Source organism: Sinocyclocheilus grahami, unplaced genomic scaffold (assembly GCF_001515645.1).
Source record: "Sinocyclocheilus grahami isolate Dianchi unplaced genomic scaffold, SAMN03320097.WGS_v1.1 scaffold153.1, whole genome shotgun sequence".
Taxonomy (NCBI): Eukaryota; Metazoa; Chordata; class Actinopteri; order Cypriniformes; family Cyprinidae; genus Sinocyclocheilus; species Sinocyclocheilus grahami.
The window spans coordinates 757401-779434 of record NW_015505332.1 but is presented as its reverse complement, the minus strand read 5'-3'; the positions used below and the strand labels follow the sequence as shown (position 1 = coordinate 779434).

The following is a 22034-nucleotide window of genomic DNA, read 5'->3' as shown; positions in this document are numbered from 1 at the left end:
AACAAACTAGACATCAACGTTTAATAATTAGGGCCAAGGGTTTGTGGGTCAGTAATGTTTTTACACGTAACATACTTTTATTCAGCAAAGATGCATTAAGTTGATCAAAATGTATAATGTTACAAAAGTTTTTGATTTCAAATACATGCTGTTCCCACTAATATTAAGTTATTCACAGTCATTCTGGGAAGTTCATATTAGCAAATTTAGAAATCATAAATTCAGATGTGCAATCAATTGATTTTAGTCATGATTGGAAGATTTCGTATTTCTTTATATTTTTTCATTTTCCAGCAAATCAACCAACTAAAGAGCAATGCATGCACATTAGATGGGTGATTCTTTCAGAAATCTTTTACAGAGAATGATGGGAAATGTAGTTGTGCTGAACAAGCTTGTCAACTCATGAACTGAGTGAATCAATAGTATTTTCTAGCATGCAAAATAGTACACTCAACAAATGCATTTTGGACTAAAACCAATTAGTATTCACCATGTTTCTTTAAATGACACGAACCTAACTCAGAAAGTTGGTGCTCATAGAAAATCCAGAATTTCCTGCTGGTAATTATGATGATGTTGTGACTTTCATGTGCACTCATTTCCCAAATACAATCATTGCGACATGACTTGAAGGCAGCTTTAAAGAGAAATTCAAACATTACGCCCTTTAACATCAACATGAAACGATGTTCACGACCCATCATACTTCTGTAATGTGACATAGTTCTAAATGAAACTATAGAGTAGGGCATTTTATTCATCAGGAATTGATTGGATTGTGAGAATTGTTCTCTATATGGCAGATGGTTGGAGGACAAGGGTTGAAATATTACATTTTGAAATAAGTTTGCAAAGACAAACTTTCTTCTCTTTTGGAATAAGTACAATAATTTGTGTATTAAAAAAAGTAAATTAGGCCAATTTTGACTCTAAAGTCTCTTTTTATGTAGTTGTTCGTGAGTCATATTTATTTGAATAGATCTTGTTAAATAAATATAAAGCTTGCTAACTAAGCATCAGGGGTTATTATACCCTGGAGTAAAGACACAGGAGGTCCAGCATTCATGTCTTTGATTCAGCAGCTTTACCAATTACGTGCTCTGCTGCTGCGTTTCAAGGTACTAGAATTCAACATAATGTACATTCTCCTATTCAAATCATCATGTTCATAACGACAGATGAATGAAACGACTCAAATCTGCAGTCCAAGGTGATGTGTTCTTTGTGTCGTCTTTAATAGCTGTGTGCATTTTTAAATTTTGCATGTCCCAAAACCCAATAAATTAATAGATTATCAAATGTTTTTCAAGTGCAAGTGAAATAGGAAATAAACTAAAAATTATTAGTTTTTGTGTGACAGCATGCCTGAATATAAAATCTGCCATATAGGCTTTCACTGAGCTATTGCTTTTGCACTTTTCAGGATGAACATGCATTTTATAGATATATGAAATTTTATAATCAATGTAGCGATATAGATTTTTTTGGATTTAGTAAGTTGTATTGAAATGTTTGGTCAAGGTTCAAGTATCATCTGAGTGTGATGAAATTAAACTAAGCAGACGTACTTGACTGCTATCATAATACTGAATCACAAAATTCTGCAGAAAGCTTCGCAAATAGTCATTCATAAAGATTTACATATCTTTCACCACGTAAATGTACATTTATCAGATATTTTTGCTAATTTGATAGCACTTCCAGATTTGTTAAAACCTTTAGAACTTATCAGATATTTTGGCTAAACTGATAATACTTGATGTAATCTAATGTAGTCCAACTTCATGATTTAAAGTTATATAATTTAGCTTTTTTTTTTTACAGGAACAAAACATTTTTATATATGCATGTCTGAATTTTTTTTCCCATAATTCTACTATATTGCCCCACAATCAGCACAGAAAATGTGATAACATTTATATATAAATAATATATTCTATAATAATATTTATGACCTAAAGTCATATAATTTAGAATTAGTATATTTTTAGCTTACCTGTTGAAACAGTGTATATCTAAATTGTTTATGCATTATTTCACACAATTTCCTACAAATACAGAACAGAAAATGTGCTTAAAATATGACAAAATTCTACAGAAATTCACAGATCTCTATAGATTTAGACAATCATCTGTCATACCATGAAAAAACTGGAATTGTCCGGTAAATTTAAAATTGGGGAAATAAATTATTATGAAAATTTCTGTGCTGAATCTATATATCTATATATTTAGCTTTTTGTTAGTGTATTCGTAGTGTCTATATACATTTTCAATAAACTTATTCCGTAATTATGAATGACAAAAAAAATGTATGGACAAATCCTGGAAATTCCTTGGTCAGAAGGTGTAGGAACCCTCTTCTCTCTAAGAGAACCATGTTTGAATCCTCTCAACGCCCATTTTTGTCTGATCTCACCCTGCTAATGAAACTTTTGTAACACACAGTGGGACTAGTGCTGCCTGAGGGGATACAGGGGACCTGAGGTCATGACCTCACGGCAGAGGGGTGTTTAGGATTTATTCTTCCTCTCTCTCTCTCTCTCTCTCTCTCTCTCTCTCTCTCTCTCTCTCTCTCTCTTGGAGGGATCCTCTCAGCCCATCTCCAGCTCTTTGACAGGAAACAGGGGGGTGTGTTCTCTCCTCACAGCGCCAGCGGCTGCCGGGGCCACAGATGACTAGAGCTGAGATAATACATGCTCGACTTGATCTACAAGTGAACCTGACATTTCCCCCTTCTCCTCTTCATCACTGCATGTCCCAAACAGGCAAACAGATATGGAGGGAAAGCGATAAGCGGCCGCCGCTTTGTGACTGAAGTGATGGCTACATAGTTTAGCACAATCAGGGCGAAGACACCGTTAAACGCCGCGTCACAATTCATGGTGTCAAGTTTGTGAATGATCCATCCACATAGACGTCATTTGACAAGGGCTCTTTCCTTTTCAGTGTGCAACAAACTGGATACTTTATTTCATTTGAGCGTAAGCGCCGCGGGCTATATTTTGAAGATTTTAAAGGCTATATTAAAATAAAGTAGGCCACTAGATTTTACCAGGAGAAAGCAACACAACAGCATGACATTAGGCTATTGAACTGTTTATTTGTGATTATTATAATTATTACATTTAATGCTTAATTTATCAAGCAGTTGTGTGTTTTATCATGTTACTACTTTTGCATGAAATCACTATGGTGGAATCACTGCATACAGCATTCTGTGATGGTTTCACTATAAAGGAAAAAAGGTAAAAGGTAGATAACTTTGCACAACTGGTTGCTCATTTTCCCTTAATGATTCACAGGAGCCACTGACAGGAGCCAGTGAGATGTTCGGTGGTCCTCAAGAGCACAAGTGACCTCAAATCAGTACTGAGACTGGCTGAGACTCTAGAGACACACGCTCTCAATGCATTAGGGGACACATTAGCAACCAGAAATCCGTCAGGGAGAACGTGTGAGGTCATTTCATCCATCTGGATTTACAGAAAGAGCAGGAGCTGCTCTGCAATTGCACTAAAGCTAACACTATGTTAAAAGTCTTAATGAATGTACTTGATTAGTTTTCTGAAAAGAACAGGGCCATTGAAGTCATGCTTTTTTTTGGACTTGATAATGACTTGAATGCACCTCTTCTATAATTTCGTTCAGACATTGTTTTCAATTTCTGAATTAAAATTATAATTATAAAAAATAAAATCACATTTGAGCATAAAGTGCTAGTGAAGGTCAAGGTGTAAAAAAAAGAAAAGAGGATTAGATTTATGAGCTGTGAGTCCTGGAGGAAGTTTTTGGCATAAACTTGTATTATTACTTTTTTTGTTAACTAATCTGTTTTTTAAAAAATTATTTTAATACTTGGTATAACTGTTTTTTTTTTATGTATGAATTCAACATTTTAAAATTTTATATTTTTGGGAACTCGGAACTTGTGTTTTCAAACTAGATATTTAAAAATGTCTCCCTTTGATCATCTGTTTATCTTGGTCAATGGTAGTTTGATGCTGGTGAAGGCAGCTTGAAAGCTGGTTAAGCTAGTTAAGAAGCCTGTTGTTGACACCATGATAGTCTTTCCAGCAAAGTAGAGTGTGGTGTAGTGGTTAAGACTCAGGGCCTCGCTAACAGCAAGCTGTTACTGTAATCGCTTCAAATGCAATTTCTAGGGCTAACATATGAATTGGCATCAATGGTTTCGCTTTGAGAAGTCTTTTTTTTTTTGTCTGTAATGAAGTAAAAACTAACACCCGCCTAAAGCGCCCCAAAGTTTGATATTTTGCATAACCTCAATCAAATCTGAATTAGCAAGAAACAACATAAGTTTGTCCACAGTGTTGTCTCCCTCGGTTTGCGCCACGTCTTGCCAAAGGTGTTGGAATACGCCACGGCAGAATCCACGGCGAACACTGAGGGGGAAAATCTAGCACAAGGGAGAAGAGTTTGAGCGATGCCAGCTGCTTTGCCATCTGTCACTGTCAAGACTCCACTTGTGGGACACTGAAACAACTTCCTTGAAAAGTAGCCGAGATAATCCACAATAGTTTTCACTTGCAATCTCGATTCCCCTGTTGGAATTCAACATTCCACCGTGTGAAGCGGAGATGGTTAATTGGTGGCGAAATCCAGGAGATGTTGGCTGTCCTTTCACGTACATGTGCATATTTTGAAGTGTGCGACGAGCCAGTCTTGGCAATCGATTCTGAAATTGCCTTTCAAGTGAATAAACGTGTGATATATTGTCTAGTTTTGAGCTCGGAGCCAAGTTAGGCTCGCTTTTAGCAAATGAGTTGTGTTATATCAGCAGTTCACCAGTACCGCTTCTGTTTTTGAGTTCTCATACGTTAAACTTAACGCCCAAAGTCTACTTGCCCTAACTTGCGCTTGCTCACAGGCAAGAGGCCACAGCCGAGGTCCTCGTCTCCTCTCATCTTTTGTCACACAAGCGCTCATCAAACCAGTCCAGATGGAGGAGCAGCACTAAATGAAAGTATTCAGTGTGAAAATCGCAGATTTTTTGCAGCGGTCATCTGGTGCGCTATCACAGAACCCTTTTGTGAGATAGAAACGCTTGATAGAGGCTGCAGAAGTCTGGACAGCGTCTGGCCGTCTGTCCCGGTGGTCTAGCACATTAGGCGAGGGTGTACGAGCCTGTCAAAACAGGAAAATTAGACCACGGGGGTCGTCAGTAAACTAATTGGATAACAAAGACCATACGCGGCCCCGCAAACCCTCACTTTAACGGTCGGCGGGCGGAGATAAGAGAGTTCACGTCTAATGCATTCAGAGGGGGGGAGTTCACTCTTATTTATTTACCTATGACTCAATATCGAGAATAATTTTACGAAGACCCCATTTCAAATCACGTTGCGCTTTAATGCTGCCCTGGAAGATTATGCAAATGGTTGCTACCTCATGCTGAGAGTTTTCTTTACCCACATTCACTCTGATTTTCAGAGGTTGTATCACATCTGATCGCATAGCTTTCATCCCTCGCATCTAACGATGAGAGGAATCTGCGTTGCAATGCAATGACGTTTCGTGCGATTAGTTGCCCGGCAGATGCCACCTGCCTCCTCGGGCCTCCAGGTATGCTGATATCTGTACAGGTGTACGGGACGTACAGAGAACACCTTGTTATTGGCCCAATAGCTAGATCTTGCTGTAGGAGTCGACTGCAAGTTGCATGCAAAGATCAAAGAAGCCCACAATTGAATTCAAAGTGGAAATTTAAATTGAAATAGGGGGATCTAAGGGGAATGCACACCATTTCACGAGCCGAATCTGAGCACAAGAGCAGGGCATGTTCCTCTGCCTCCTAGACATTATTACAATGCAAAGCAAACATTATGAATTTAGCGTCGCCATGTCCCCTGAACATAATATGCATGCAAGTTATGTGCAAAGTGCATTCAACTTCACACGAGTCGGGCAATCGAACACTCTACCTTTGTTTGCTTTCAAGTCTGCTTGAATTTGTTCAGGTTGTGTTGTGTAGCTGTTTTTTTTTCATTGTAATATCAGGCTAATTTGTGCACGCCCAATATTGTTGCATCTACACAATGGCAATTGCTATCCACTTAAGATATTGGCACACTTTAAAGAGATTAAAGAGTTGATGTAATAATGACGTTGTGGTCATTATTTACTACATTATTTATTCACCTGTGATAAACCCCTGTTTTAATGTTTTATATATTGTTTTTTTAGTTGTAGTATAATTTTTTTTTTATTGGTTTTATTTGTTTTATTTTTATGGATGTTTTTAATATATTTTGTGTGTACATTGTTTTGTTTTATTTTTGTGGAAACATTTTTTGTGGAGTTGACTCTTTTCCATACTATGACAGTTCATAGTGATTGCAGCTGTCCAAAAAGGAAAAAGAAAGAAAAAAGAAACCCTATAAAGTACCATCAAAGTATTTCATATGACTTATTGCACTTTTCTGAAGTTATACAGTTGTTTTAAGAAACAAAAAGAAAGCAATTTTTATTTACTAAAAATCTACCCCTTCTTCACAGCTTTTAAATTATTCTGCATTTTGTATCCATCGTCAATCGTGTTTTAACCTGCCATGATGCCTTGACACACTATTCTTCTGCGATTTCAGTGATTGTCCGTGATAAAAGGCTTGAATTTCTGTGTTTTCCACATGCAAATCAATCAGTTAGCTTCATGACAAACGAACAATTTTATAGCTCTTTTAGGTTGCACGCAAAAACCAGCTGGCATACAGAGGGTGAGTAAATGATGATAGCATGTTCATTTGTGGGCGACCTATCACTTTAAGTGCATTTCTTTTCAATTGTGCCATTATAAATCTGGCCCACCACAGTATATCGCCGGGTGCATGTGCTAATGAAGTCCCCAGCAGCCCTCTGACTGTACCGTTCAGCCCTGGAGGAGAGAGACAGCGACAGGAAGAGCTCCTGTCCTGGAGGCTAAGTGCTCATTAAACCAGATGGCATTAGAGCTGAAACCTTTCTGTGCCTGACACTTCAAAACACGTAGAGATGACAATATAAGTCCAATGTAAGGTGCTGGCTAGCATCTACCCCTCATTTTGTAATTCATCAGATGAACCAATCAGATGTTCAATATCAGGAAATGCGACATGTCAAAGAAAACGAGAAATGACACACAAAACATACTGTATAGCATGTCCTGTTTATTCACCGTTGTTCGCAATCTCGATTAAAAGCCATTTGAATCTGTTGGTCGTTGTTTAGCCAGTAAATAGGACACATTTCCATCTTCAGAAAAGATTGCGATTAAATCAGCACCGAGTCGAACTATGTTTTAAAGCAAGGTGATTTTGAATAAATATGCATGGTTCCTATAGCAACAGCGAACAGTGCAAAACGATAGGCCCGAGCGAACCTCAATGGGTGTTCCTTAAAAGATTGGTAGAGCTGTAGTGATTCTCAATTTAATCGATTTCAAACGAAAAAGTCAATTTAACAAAGTTGAAAAGAGAAAGCCGCAGAGAGGCGAGGAGGAGGAGGGGGGCTGAAAGCATTCTTTTGCACTCAAGCAGTAAACTAACTACGGCACGCGGGCTGAGATTTCTTCCCCATTATCTCCCACCTCACATTTGCTCTTAGGCAAGCAGTTTAAAAGCCAAGCGATTGAGCCAGTGATCCAATTTGAAATGCAGAAATGATTAGAGCAGCTTGCCTCATTTCATATCGAAATTCTCTGATTTATGACAGGGCAGGCGCCAAGATCTATCTCCAAAGGGAATTAGCGTGCAATTTCTCTTTTTGCATATTTCCGTTATTTAGCCTCCCAATAGCAGATGCTCGCTCTAAAAAAAAAAAGCAAAGACGGCACCAAGGAGGAGGTATCTTTTCATTTTAGGCGATGAAACCACTGCCATTTAAAAAGAGCAGGCTGGAACGGATGACAGACATGGGAATATATTTTCTGAGCTAGATAGTGATTTTGAAAAAATACAGGGCTTTATTTAGTTTATCAAACAGCACATGAAAAGGAGAAACATCAGGGTTTATTTTTAAAGAATCCATAATTTCGTGTGGATACGTGTGAAGGGGATTTGGACGTTTGCTGCGTGGAAGGGGGAAAAAATGTCCCCCGCAACTCACCCGTCCAGCAAGCCCAAGGAAATATTAATACGCGGAGATAACGAGAGCTGCAGGAAAATCTGCCTTAATGAAATTTCCAGTTGACCACATGCAATTTGTTTCATCACGATGAACAACTAATTGAAGTCGCCGTATCGAGGGTGCGTTATGTTGTAAACAGAGTCTTAGAGCAGGTCCGGTCCTGTTATCCTCACCTTCAGCCTGCACCTCTGCCTCGAACCCTCGCACATGTCAGCCTGACATACGGCATTCATATATTCATATAGAGGGGGCGCACGGTGAGAATGTACTGTGAATACAGTGTGAGTGTGTGTGTGTGTGTATGAGTTAAGGCTGGACATCAGGAGGTGCAGAAATTAAGGTTCTGAATGGCTTGTTTGAAAGAACAAATCTATCATTTATGCGTTTGCCAGACACTTTTATCCAAATCGACTTGCATTACATTAAAGGTATGCAATTCATGCATTCCCTGGGAATATAACCCATGACCTTGGATTTGCTAGTGACATGCTTGACTGTTTGAGCTACAGGAATTTCATTCAAACTAAAACAGAATACAAAATAATTTGTTTTTAATTTATTTATGTCCTTGAGTCTCTGCATTTTAATATATGAAAATATATTCAAATGCAGATATCCAAGGACGTAATATTGGGTAAATTTAATTTTATAAACATTGTCATGTGGCATTGATTATTATTGGTAGTTTTTTGCTATTTATCTGTATGCTTTTGTTGTATCTTTGTAACATTGTGGTTAATTTTTTACTGCCTTTTTATGTTACTAAATTGAACCATTAAACCATTTAAACAAATATTTAGAATATATTTATTTTATTATTTATACTGTATTTACAAATTTTTTACACTTCATTTTACAGACGTTACAAATACATTGCGAGACATTTAATCTTCCAACATTTTTGTTATTAGAAATTGAATATTACACTGGTTACATTAAGAAATCTCAAAAGCCAGAAATTTCAAGTACATACGTATACTCTAAATGTACTACAATTTTATAAATGCATATATTCTTAATTGATTAAAATAGAGTGGAGTGTTTAACATGAGGATGTAGATGTGACAAATCCATATGTAACCATATTTCTCCTGCTGAATTAAATGATTTTGGTCGAAGGCTTCAAATCAAAAGGTATAACCCGCTTTTAATCTCTTCCAGTGCAGTTTGGTGGCAGAAATGAAGAGTGTGTAGCGTGGACACTGGGATTTCCAGTGTCAGCATCGCTATCATTAGCCCGTTGTTTACACGCAGGCCTGGAGTCAGGGTGGCTCACAGTGTCACCAGCCACTTTCTTCCCTTCACCTCCTTCAGCTGATCAGAGGATCAGGGTATCAAGGCCGGATTAGCGGCGACTTGGGATTTGTGTGATTGGTTAATTTATTGCGGCGATGGCGGGTCTTTCATCTATGGCAACATTTAATCAGCTGCCGCCACACAGGCTATTACAGGTTAGCTCCTTTCTGCGGGCCTCCGCGCCACTGCCATCAGCTCCATCACAATTCCCACTGAAATTTCCAAATTATCTGGAACAGGCTTTAGCTGCTCCGTAATAAAAATTAGAGCTGATTCCCGATAGAAGCTTTCGCTCGTACCGGGCCAATTATAAATAGTACAGCCACGGCTCGGAAAGAGGTGGAGGAGAGAAAAAAGGGAAGGGAGGGAAGTTTCGGAGGCAGTGTGTAAACGTGATTGACACAATGTGAGGTCGTATTTATTTTTTAACGTCCGAAAATTTCGGACTCAGTGTGCAAAGACCTTAAAGGTTTTGAAAGGGGGGTTTCCCAGCAATGCCATAGAAGAACCATGAGTGCAAAGGTTCTTGAATTACCCTTTTTATAGTGTGAAGACCATTTTAATAATCTCTTGGACCTTTTTTCCACTATAAAGAACCTTTTGTGCAATGGAACATTAAAGGTTCTTCATGGAACCTTTATTTTTAGCAAATCTGCTGTTAAATTTGAGAGATCTCAGTATTAATGCAAATATTTCTCAGTAGATTCTCTCTAAATTCTCTCATAATCTGAATTTTGCCACCCACATTAATTTTATAATTGTATATGCTGTCTGTTATTTCTTCTAAAGAATATAATCTGTAACAAAGTTGATGCTTAAATGAGCTTTGAAAAAGCAACCACTGAGCAACACTTCCTTCTCACATATAGTTTGACAGTGTGTTTCTGACATTTTATCTGTCACAAATGCATACTTTGCAAAGGCAAATCACAATAGCTCAGCACTTGCAGGGGATGTGGACTCGGGAAAGGAAATGATGTCACGTGAGGCGCCTGAGAGGGACTCCAGCCCATTTTCACTTAGCTGAACTATTTCTGCTGCACTCTAATGAAGGTGTGCCTGGGGCGTCACGTCTAATGGCCCAGAAAGACAGACATTTTGCCTGCCAGTAATGGGCTACTGTAACAGCTGTCCAAGATCTCTACCAATCCTGCCTCGGAGTGAGGAGATGTTCTCTAGGCTTTCATTGGCCTTTAAAAAAAGCCATTTGAAAAATTAAATAGAAACTGGCATAGAGAACAGCCGGGCAGCAGGTGCAAGTGCATTTTAGTAGCTTTTCTCTATCTTACCGCTTTCACCTTATAGATAGAACTTAAAGCGGCGCATTTCGACCCCGGCCAGAAAAGAAAAATGACGTTACACAGTTGGAATAATTTGCTGGAGCATTATAAAAACGTAACCTCAATCGGCCTTTGAAATGGATACTGATTCTTTAAATTCTTCTGGGCCCGTCGCAGGAAATAGTGAGATGGTGGCGATAGGGAGGCACAATGTGGCCAAAGTTCAGTCCTGAACGCTCGCCTTCTCCTCGCCGAAAGCCGTCTGCATTCTTTTTGCTATTCCCAGGCACCTGAGATCAGGCCGTAATCGGAGAGATCAGAAACTGGATCGCTGGGAAAAATTCGGGCTGATAATTCCACACTCTCCAGAGTTAAATGAGAGGACGCTAGGCTAGTGGAGAGGTTATTGATACTGAACACACCATTAAACTCTAGAAACTGCCTGAGCTTCAGTGTCACTTCTCATCATGTGTGCATATATATATATATATCCCAGAATTCTCCTCTTCTCATCCACAGGACAGACTGGTTGTCTTATTCTTTGGTCTATTCTAAAATGGTTCAGTTTTATGTTCATTCCCTTTATTCCCAAGTCTTAACAATAATGATGGCCATTTTTTTTGTACACTTTGCAAAAACGTACAGTAAAATATTTGGATTTCTATGATGTATTAAATGTTGTTATTGCAAATTATGGTGACTTAAACCAAAAGTTTAGGGTCTGTAAGCTTTTTTTAATGATTTGAAAGAGGCGTCTTGTACTCTCAAGGCTGCATGTTTTTGAACTAGAATACAGTGAAAACAGTAACAGTAATATTATTACAATTTAAAATAACTATTTTTTATTTTAATACATTTTAACATGTAATTTATTAATATGATGCAAAGGTGAATTTTCAGTAGCCATTACTCCGATCTCTTAATTCAGCCTTGCTGAAATTTTATTTTTTGAAAAAATTACTGAACATACTGACATTTACACATAAGAAAATATATCTCTAGAATATATTTATAAAATCTATAGTTCCCCACCATCAAAGAATGATCAGTTTTTATTTTTCATCCTCAAATTGTAAGGTTTTTATTTTATTTTTATTGTGTGTGTGTGTATATATTTTTTTTTCTTTGCACAAAAAATATGCAACTAGCTGGAAATAATACAGCTAAACACATTCATACTGATGCTTTCAAGACAATCACTCATTTTTCGACATTTAACAAAACTAAATATTAATTAATAAATAACAGAAAATGTATAATAATCTTGGTGATAAATGAGCAGAATTTACAACAACATTGTAGAATACATCACAGAAAACATGTGAATTTCATTAAAAAAAAAGTATGTACAAGATCAATGCATGTTAATTCAAGGGTCATTAACTGACCCAAAACCGATACTCCCTGTGTTGGAAGTGTAAGAAAAAAAATCTGAATTAAACATATAATCTTTATTGTTGTGCCCTGTTGAAAATCATAAAGGTCCTTTTGCTTATGAGCTTGTTGCTAAATTGTCCCCAAATAAACTAATAATTTGTGTGCGTGTGTGTGTGTGTGTGTGTGTGTGTGTGTGTGTGTTTTATCTCCACCACTGCAGAAGATGAAGCTGCATGTCCCGCTGGTGCTGAACGCAGGCCCCAGGTGGCTGCTGGATGTGACTTGGCAGGGAACAGACGACAACAAGAACAACTGTGTGGTTTACAGCAAAGGTAAGAGGATGCTTTATCTGCCCCGTACCAAACACACCAGCACCGCACACTTCCGCTATCGGCATCTCTTTTCTTTCTTTTCTTTTGACCCGTGTGTGTGTGTGTGTGTGTACAGCTAATGCTCAGAGATGTTTGGTGTGACTTCGGTTCCCATGTCTCTTACATCTATTAGCGGTGTGATTTGTAATGTAAGGTCGTGAGGTCACAGGTCATTGTGGTTTTGCTATGACAAATGTCATTCGCTGACATTTGCTTTGTTGACATTATTTTCCGTGTTTCCAAATGCATTTCAACAGCGGATGGCCCAAAGGCGTCAGTGATTCACGCGCGTTTCTTCAAGCATCAAGCTGCGCACATGTAGCAAATCATCTGGACTTCAAACGCAACATTAAGATCTAATAACCCATCCATGCTGTCTAAACTTCACACAGTATGAATGAGAATACACAGCTACAGGTAGCAACACGTTACACCTCTTAGTATTCCACCAGAATACTATCATTTCAACAGTTATTATTACTGTAAAATCAGAATAAATTCCAATCCAGGCTCATTGGAATGCGTGCCTGTGGTGACATTTCTGCAAAATGATATTACATTGCTTCTTGCACGTTTCGCATCAATTTCAAAGTGAAATATCCAGTGAGTGGCCCTAAAAAAAGTGTTCAATTTCATCCAAAACAGGTGTTTTTATTACGTTTATTACGTTTTATATTACAGGTGTTTTTATTAAGAACCACCTGTCCTGTACTAAAACCCAGCCTAAACCTAACCAACAGTGTTACCAAAAGCAAACCTGGGGTAAAAATGGATTTGATAAAGCAACCATGCCATTTTAGTTTTTCACAAGATTCATACCTGATGCTCCGCATCATAAGTGCTGTGCTGTACCAGGTGGGCTGCCGAGCAAGTATACTACGTCGAAAAAACAATGCATATGTAGCTGGTTTTGTGATGCAAACATCAAAATGTATTACAAATAATGCACTATGGTAAAACTGTTTTGAGGTCATAACATGCAATGCAAGAAACTGCTCAAAAATACATTTATTAATAGATAATCTGCCCCTGTAATCATAATTTGTGTCAACAGGAATAAAAGTTGTTGGTGTTTTACTGCCATTAGTGTTCATTTCAGCTGGAAACTGTATGTATAGGTATCTTTTTGGAGTTTTGTAAATATGTAGGTTACAATTTACAATAAAATTGTCATTACAATTTCATGTTTTGCTGATGTGATAGTAGCTAATAGCACATGAACACAGTTTTACTGTAGAAACAACTATATTGTCTGAGGAAAATGTGTCACTCTGTAAGCTGTTTTCGTTTTTTGCATGAGCATTGCTGCATGGTTGCTAGGGTTGTTGTTGGTGGTTGTCGGGGGGTTGCCGGGTAGTTGCTAGAGTGTTGTTTGTGGTCATTATTTTGGCTTGATTCCATCAGTGTTTCAACAGATAATTTTTCTCGTCCAGTAAGTCTCTCAACAACTCTTCTTAACAGGGTAATAGGTATTAGATGAGGTGTTAGCAAGGTAATTTGACTAATTTCAGTCATTAGCCTAGCAAGCAGTCGCTATTGTATTTTAGCAGAACATGTGGTGTCCATTATACATTTTTGTAAGGGAAGCATGCTGACATGACCAATTAAAGTGTTGTTCTTAATGAACGCATGCTTTGATGGCTATATTGCATTGAGGTGCACATATAAACAGGGCTGGGAAGGTTACTTTTAAAATGTATTTCACTACAGATTACAAAATACATGCTTTAAAAAGTATTCCGTAATGTATTTCGTTAGATTACTCCAGTTTAGTAACTTAATCTAAATACTGTAGAATACTTTGAAATACTTAAGCTATGCACAAAGGAACATATTAATGTCTTGTTTTTATATTTTCCAACTCTAAATAAAAGTGACATCTACCAGTCATAAGATTTGCGTTTTCCTTGCATTTTATTTTTAACAACATCAGTTTTCCACAGCATTTCTATGAACAACAACAAAGATTTGTGTCATTTAAATCTACCAATCAATATACTCAACAACTCTTCTTAACAGGGTAATAGGTATTAGATGAGGTGTTAGCAAGGTAATTTGACTAATTTCAGTCATTAGCCTAGCAAGCAGTCGCTATTGTATTTTAGCAGAACATGTGGTGTCCATTATACATTTTTGTAAGGGAAGCATGCTGACATGACCAATTAAAGTGTTGTTCTTAATGAACGCATGCTTTGATGGCTATATTGCATTGAGGTGCACATATAAACAGGGCTGGGAAGGTTACTTTTAAAATGTATTTCACTACAGATTACAAAATACATGCTTTAAAAAGTATTCCGTAATGTATTTCGTTAGATTACTCCAGTTTAGTAACTTAATCTAAATACTGTAGAATACTTTGAAATACTTAAGCTATGCACAAAGGAACATATTAATGTCTTGTTTTTATATTTTCCAACTCTAAATAAAAGTGACATCTACCAGTCATAAGATTTGCGTTTTCCTTGCATTTTATTTTTAACAACATCAGTTTTCCACAGTATTTCTATGAACAACAAAAATATGTTGTGTCATTTAAATCTACCAATCAATATAAATTCAATTTGAATACAATGAATGGGATTCCGTGCTGTTTCATGCCACATTCCAAACTTCCAAATGAATCCAAACACACCAAACATATCATAAAAGTAGCCAAAACAACTGACACAGTTCTCCAAGTTATACTATAGATTTGTTTAATGAATGGACCAAACTTTAAGTGATTACTTCACTGATAATCCTCTCTGTGGAGAAGCGATTGGCACAAAAGAATCGCTGAGTCAAAATTGACAGGACTCGTTTCCCAAAGCAACTACTGTCGCATGTAACTTAATGTCGTTATAGTTCAATGTAATTTAACAAACACAGTTCGCTAACGATGCTTTTGGGAAACACACCCCAGATCTATCCCGTTTAATGTGAACCATCCACACTGGTTTCGTTAAACAAAAAAATGATTAATTTAAAAGATTGAATCAAAAGAATCATCTGTTCACGAATCGGATCATGAACTCGCATTACTGCGCCAAAGATAATCTATGTTTGAACATTTTGAATGAATAAAGACTTCAAGTTCATCTGTAAAGCACACAAAGCTATCGTTTGACTTTATAAACTTTTATTTCATGCAGGATTCGTATGGATCTGTTAACTGAATGCAAAGTGTGAATTCTAGGAGAATTCGTTGTCATTTTTCAATTAAATTCTTAGAAATATTAAACGTAATGATAACCATTCAACACTCAAAATATGAGAAAATAGAAAAACGAGTTACTGGATAAAAATTTTCAAAGATCAAGAACAACTTCCCTCAAGATGCTTTTTCAGATTAGACGTTGAATCCTTCGATGCTGATAGAAGTTTTGTTGCAGGTAGGCATTGCATTGCGCTGAGATGTTACGTCCTTTTTCAGATTTATAAGTAAAATAGTCTTTGTATTTCCACGAGAGAAATGCATTACGCGAATGGCTTTCTGTTGTGTCGTGACGATGAGCGTATGCACTCCCACTACAAGTTGCTAAATGAACAGGCTGCTGCACGCAGTTTTTTTTTTTTATCAACAGAGAATCAGTTTATTTGTTAAAATCCCCAAACTGTTTACTTAAATATTAAATTAAGAAATTACATTAAAATTCAAAGTAATCACTTTGGTAATCTAAAATACTTTTCGGATGTAACTGTAATTTCATTACCACCTATTTCAAATGTAATTATAACGAAATACAGTAACTCATATTTTGTATTTTAAAGGGTCATATGATGCTGCTAAAAAGAACAGTATTTTGTGTATTTGGTGTAATGAAATGTGTTTATGCGGTTTAAGGTTAAAAAAACACATTATTGTTTCTCCTCTATGCCCCGCCTTTCTGAAACGCGTCGATTTTTACAAAGCTCATCAGTCTGAAAAAGCGAGGTGTGCTGTGATTGGCCAGCTATCCAGTGTGTTGTGATTGACCGAATACCTCAAGCGTGAGACGGAAATGTTACGCGGCTACGCCCCTTGCCATATTGTGATGATGCCCTGTCAGGCCGGAGCGATGATTCAAAAACATGAAAACCCATTATAAACTAGGCATTCGTTGCATCCAGTGGGGACATACAGGTGCATCTCAATAAATTAGAATGTCATGGAAAAGTTCATTTATTTCAGTAATTCAACTCAAATTGTGAAACTCGTGTATTAAATAAATTCAGTGCACACAGACTGAAGTAGTTTAAGTCTTTGGTTCTTTTAATTGTGATGATTTTGGCTCACATTTAACAAAAACCCACCAATTCACTCATTCATCTCAACAGATTACTTCATAAGACCAATAAAAAAACATTTTTAGTGAATTGTTGGCCTTCTGGAAAGTATGTTCATTTACTGTACATGTACTCAATACTTAATAGGGGCTCCTTTTGCTTTAACTACTGCCTCAATTTGGCGTGGCATGAAGGTGATCAGTTTGTGGCACCGCTGAGGTGGTATCGAAGCCCAGGTTTCTTTGACAGTGGCCTTCAGCTCATCGTGAATTTGTGGGTTTTTGTTAAATGTGAGCCAAAATCATCACAATTAAAAGAACCAAAGACTTCAACTACTTCAGTCTGTGTGCATTGAATTTACTTAATACACGAGTTTCACAATTTGAGTTGAATTACTGAAATAAATGAACTTTTCCACGACATTCTAATTTATTGAGATGCACCTGTAATTATGGATTACAATGACTTATACTTTTTTTTATGCGTTGCATCGCACCGCGTAAACCATATATTTTCCATGTCTGCATTTGTGATCGGAGAAATGACAAACAACAAGCCCTACTTTAAACCCCTTTAAATATGTAACGCCGTTACATGTATTTCGTTACTCCCCAGCCCGCGTATAAACAAGTAAATAAGCAAAGTACAAGGATTCCAGAGCGAGAGCTTTCATTTAGCCGAATGTTTTTCAGATGATTATGACTCTCTCTGCGCTGAAACAGACTTTATCCCCCTCAAAGTGAACACGAGGCAGACGTGGGATTTTTCGTTTCCCTGGTCTCATCTTCTAATCACTGTACTGCACTGTGGGGCTGATCCTCTTTACCAGCGCCTTCATTTGTGCACTTTATCAGCAAATCATTAAAGTTTTGATAAGCTGTTAAAGAAGATTACGCAGTTCTTTTAAAATTGTCTAATCTTTTTGCCTGGAGACTGAATATGGGAAACAAAAAGACTAATAACAGGATTTCTGGAGTGTTTTGTTAAGTCTATAATTTTGTCTCTGCCTTCATATTTATTAGCGAAAGGGAACGACTCCACTGCGAGGTCACCGATTCATCTTTGCAGGACTGTATTTTATCAAACGCATAGTTACGGTTTTGGATGCTGATTGGTCTGATTGGATATTTAAATGTAAATGCATGCTCATTTTATTCTGTCATTACATTTATATTACTTTTGCCATCTTCTAATGCTCACTCAAAGTGAATATTTTAATAAATATTTTAAATAATATTTTAGATATTTTAAACAAATAATTTCATAACATTGTTAAATGTAATATTTAGCAAATTTCAAAATGAATAATCAGTTTCCGTTTTGTTAATATGTTAATATGCCTAAATTCACTAGTAACATTTAAGATTAATTAATTTAAGAAAATAAAATTTTAATTTCAGCCATTTATTATTCAGACAATTATTGTCATATTCAGCCATTCATTCATTCATTATATGCACTTTTTGTAAGTGTTTGCCAAACATAAGAATGGATAAAATAAATAAATAAGCACATTAAAACAATGAATAAAAATCTTTGCTCACTTTTGGGTACAAATTTGTCCCCAAAATATGGTTAAACCTGACAAAATCGGCAAAAACCTCAATTTGTGGATGTCCTTCAAATAAAGTAAACAAAGTTTAGTTTTTTTTTACTTTTGAAATTGTAAAAATGCTGAAAGTTTTCTGTGAGGGTTAGGGTTGGGTTTAGGTTAAAAAGTGTATAACTATCTGTGTATAAAAACAATAGAAGTCTATGTAATGTCCCCATTTAGATAGCTAAGTGTGTGTGTGTGTGTGTGTGTGTGTGTGTGTGTGTGTGTGTGTGTGTGTAAAATAGTATATCAGTCTGGCGAGTAAACAAAAAAATGTACTACGCAAGGTGTGCGTAGAGGGTTGTGTTACCTTGACCTCCTGCCTTTTCTTTTCATAATCTTGTCTCTCATCTTCTACCTGTGTATATAGGCACTAAGGATGTGAATCATAAAGAACTGAGTGATTCTGATTCAGATCCTTATTCCACTTAACAAATCCTGTTCTTTAGTGATTCCCTTAATTCTTTAATGATTCAAATGATTCTTTTAATACACTGAAGAAAGACACCCTCCAAATAATTAGTCCTAATTATATATTAGGTTATTACACTATAGGCAAAACCATAGTTGCTTTTTGATTTTTTCCCAGCTATTTTGTTTCCATAACATCCAATTATAATATATATCTTCATATATTGTATCTCCTGCACTCAGTCAGAAATCTCAAATATGTCCACAATATGCAATCAGAATTTTGAACCTGACTTTATCTAGTGTTTAGATTTCTGTTCTGGAAGTGTACGCAAATGTTTACATATTTAATTAGATAATGCCCAATTTGCATATTTAAACAACATTTCAGAAAATGTCTAATAGTCCTGTGAATCATCAATCAACTATGGACTTATGGTGATATGTATTAGTGAAATTTTTCACCCTATTCACCTGTGGTGTCTTACCTTAAAAATACTAAACAAAAGTCATTAAACTGCGTTTTGGAACTAATTGGTGAGTCTTTTTGACTGGCTCATAAAAAAAAAAAAAGACCAGCTCATAAGAGTCATTTTTCATCCATTTCAGCCTATATCAGAATGATGTGTGTTTGTCATTGCATATAATGAGTCTTTTATTTTAGTTTTTTTATTAATTATTGGCGCCAAGTTTCGGTTGAAACTCAGTTAAATATGATTTATTTTGCAGTGGTGCTGTAGATTCAATATCAATGCAGAAAACGCTATGAAGCGCTATCAGAACCAAATGTCATGCAAATGATTTTATTGCCATATTTTTTTGGAACTGGTTCTGAATACAAACCCATTCTCGATTCCCAACCCTAATAGGCACCGAAGTGTTTCATCACTGTACAAACCGAACCTTCAAACGTATATTTATCTCCATTTGTGTGCACGTCTTTGTGTAAGCGCAGTGCTGGGTGAGGGGTTTCACGCTGACAATAAAGCGCTAGAAGACGGACACATGCCAACTGAGTTTGGAACGACACAAAAGACAAACGCTGTTGTGTTTTAAACTGTTAAGGCCATTAAATTGTTTTCATTTCATCTTCCCCTTTGAAAGGCACGGAGGCAAAGCACACGGAGGTGCCAGGGTTATTATCTCTTATCTTTGAACAGCGGAAAATACTGCGACACTAATAACCAAACAACTGCACACAATGTAAAATTTCATTATCAGGGTGTTAAAACTGGGTTGTACCCTGAAGGGGTCCCCACCACAGCTCTGAGCGCCAGCGTAATTATGTTTAATTAAAATACAACAGAGATCAACAGAATCATTTTCATTAGGAAATTATTAATGATTCTACCGTAACAATAATTGATTGCAGTGAGACGGGCTGCAAGAACAGATGGTCAGAGAGAGAGAGAGAGATGGGAGAGTTGCATAATTTTAAGTTGAGAGCACACACACATTTATTGGACATAAAGTGTACTAAAACAAGACCTTGTCAATGAACTGAGACCAGAGGCTAACAAAAGGAATCATGTTGAACATTGCCACATTATATTTTATGAACTTTAACATTTTATGACTAGTAATGGGAGGACTGAGAGTTAAAATAACCTCAACTAGCTCTAGTCTTTTACCGTGTTCATGTACCAATTGAATTTAACCGTACTTAATGAACTATCACTTACAAAAAGGTACGATGGTACTACCATGTTTTTTGGACATGGTACCATGCAAATATCATGGTATTCTCAGAAATACTGTGTACTGTACATACCATGTGCATACCAACAATTTCAGTATTTGAAACTATCTGAAATGCTAGATGTGTGTGTGTGTGTGTGTGTGTGTGTGTGTGTGTGTTTAAAAGTACCATAGTATTACCACTGATGCTGTGTTAGTAAATGTCCAAAAAACATGATATTGCTATGGTACTTGTCCAAAAATGTGACATTACCATGGCCCATAATATATATATATATGTATATATGTATATATATATATATATATATATATATATATATATATATATATATATATATATATGCACACTCTATTTAAAAATATATATTATTACTATTTTGCAAATTTAAAAAAAAAACTGTATTTTCATGGTACTGTAACTGTACATATTCAGAAAGCATGGAACTAATATGGCATTACAATGGTGCATGTTAAAAAAAAACATGGTATTATTATGGTACATACTAAAAAACATAATATCATGGTCAATTTAAAAAAGCATGTTACATTAATATTTCAGTACCATGGTGTATTTTAGAGTACTATAGTATTACCATCAATGCTTTAATTTTTTTGTAAGGATGGTAAATCCAAAAAAAATATGATGTTGCTATTGCACAATTCAACAAACATAGTATTACCATGGTGCATTTTCAAATTAAATATGGTATTATAATGGTATTATGATACATATTTAAAAAAAACATGAAACTATGGTGATTAAAAATGGTGTGGTATTATTATGGTGCCTGTTCAAAACAGCATGCTATTACCATGGTGGGTGCATATTCAAAAAAACATGGTAATACTATGGTACATGTCCAAAAAACATAGTATAACCCCATTGTGCATATTCAAAATAAAGAAAGAAAATGGAATTACCATGGTTCCTGTTTTAAAAAAGTATTAGTATTTAGTATATTAGTAAAAGTATTTGGCAATAATTACCATAATACCATGGTGTATGGTCAAATATGTATTACTGATTCTTTAGGTAGAAGGCTTTAGTGACACTGCTGTGTTTCACTCTGCATAATTTGTCAGTATGTACAGCTTTAGTAGGGCTGTGTGTGTGTGTGTGTGTGTGTGTGTGGATCACAACCTCCTGCTGCTACTATTAATTATGATTCAATTGTGTAGCTCTGGAGCTGCTAAGAGTGATGTTCAACTCCCCCATGGCATTTCTAATCAGCTCATGAAGTACCTGCACCTGGATTGTGTGTGTGTGTGTGTGTATGTGTGTGTTTCAAGAGTGAGCACACTCCTCCTCTCTTGTAAGTGTGTGTGTGGGCTTGATGATTTAACATGCATAATTGTATAATCGATATTGAGAAATGCCTGGGCATCGATTTCCAGAGGGCAGACAGATCTCAGTGTCACTGTCTGGAGCTGAGCCTTCAATACAGACAGACACAGTAAACACTCCACTTCCTGTATCCCACAATACATCAGCAGATTATGGCAACGCATCTGTTATGCTGAGCTCTTCATGGACGCTACTGAAATCATATAGACTTTAAACGTGCTGTAATGCACGTCCTGGTCATATTTCACCCCAAAAAATAGAAAGAAATAATATATATATATATATATATA

At 36.4% G+C, this 22034-nt stretch overlaps 1 protein-coding gene across 1 annotated transcript in view; it reads left to right on the top strand.

Annotated features, from left to right (window-relative positions):
- LOC107592441 (zinc finger protein ZFPM2-like) overlaps positions 1-22034 on the top strand; it is a 163215-nt gene that overhangs the window by 90241 nt on the left and 50940 nt on the right. The window contains exon 5 of the mRNA XM_016281956.1: positions 12298-12409. Within this exon, the coding sequence (XP_016137442.1) occupies positions 12298-12409 (112 nt within the window). The remainder of the gene's footprint in view (positions 1-12297; positions 12410-22034) is intronic.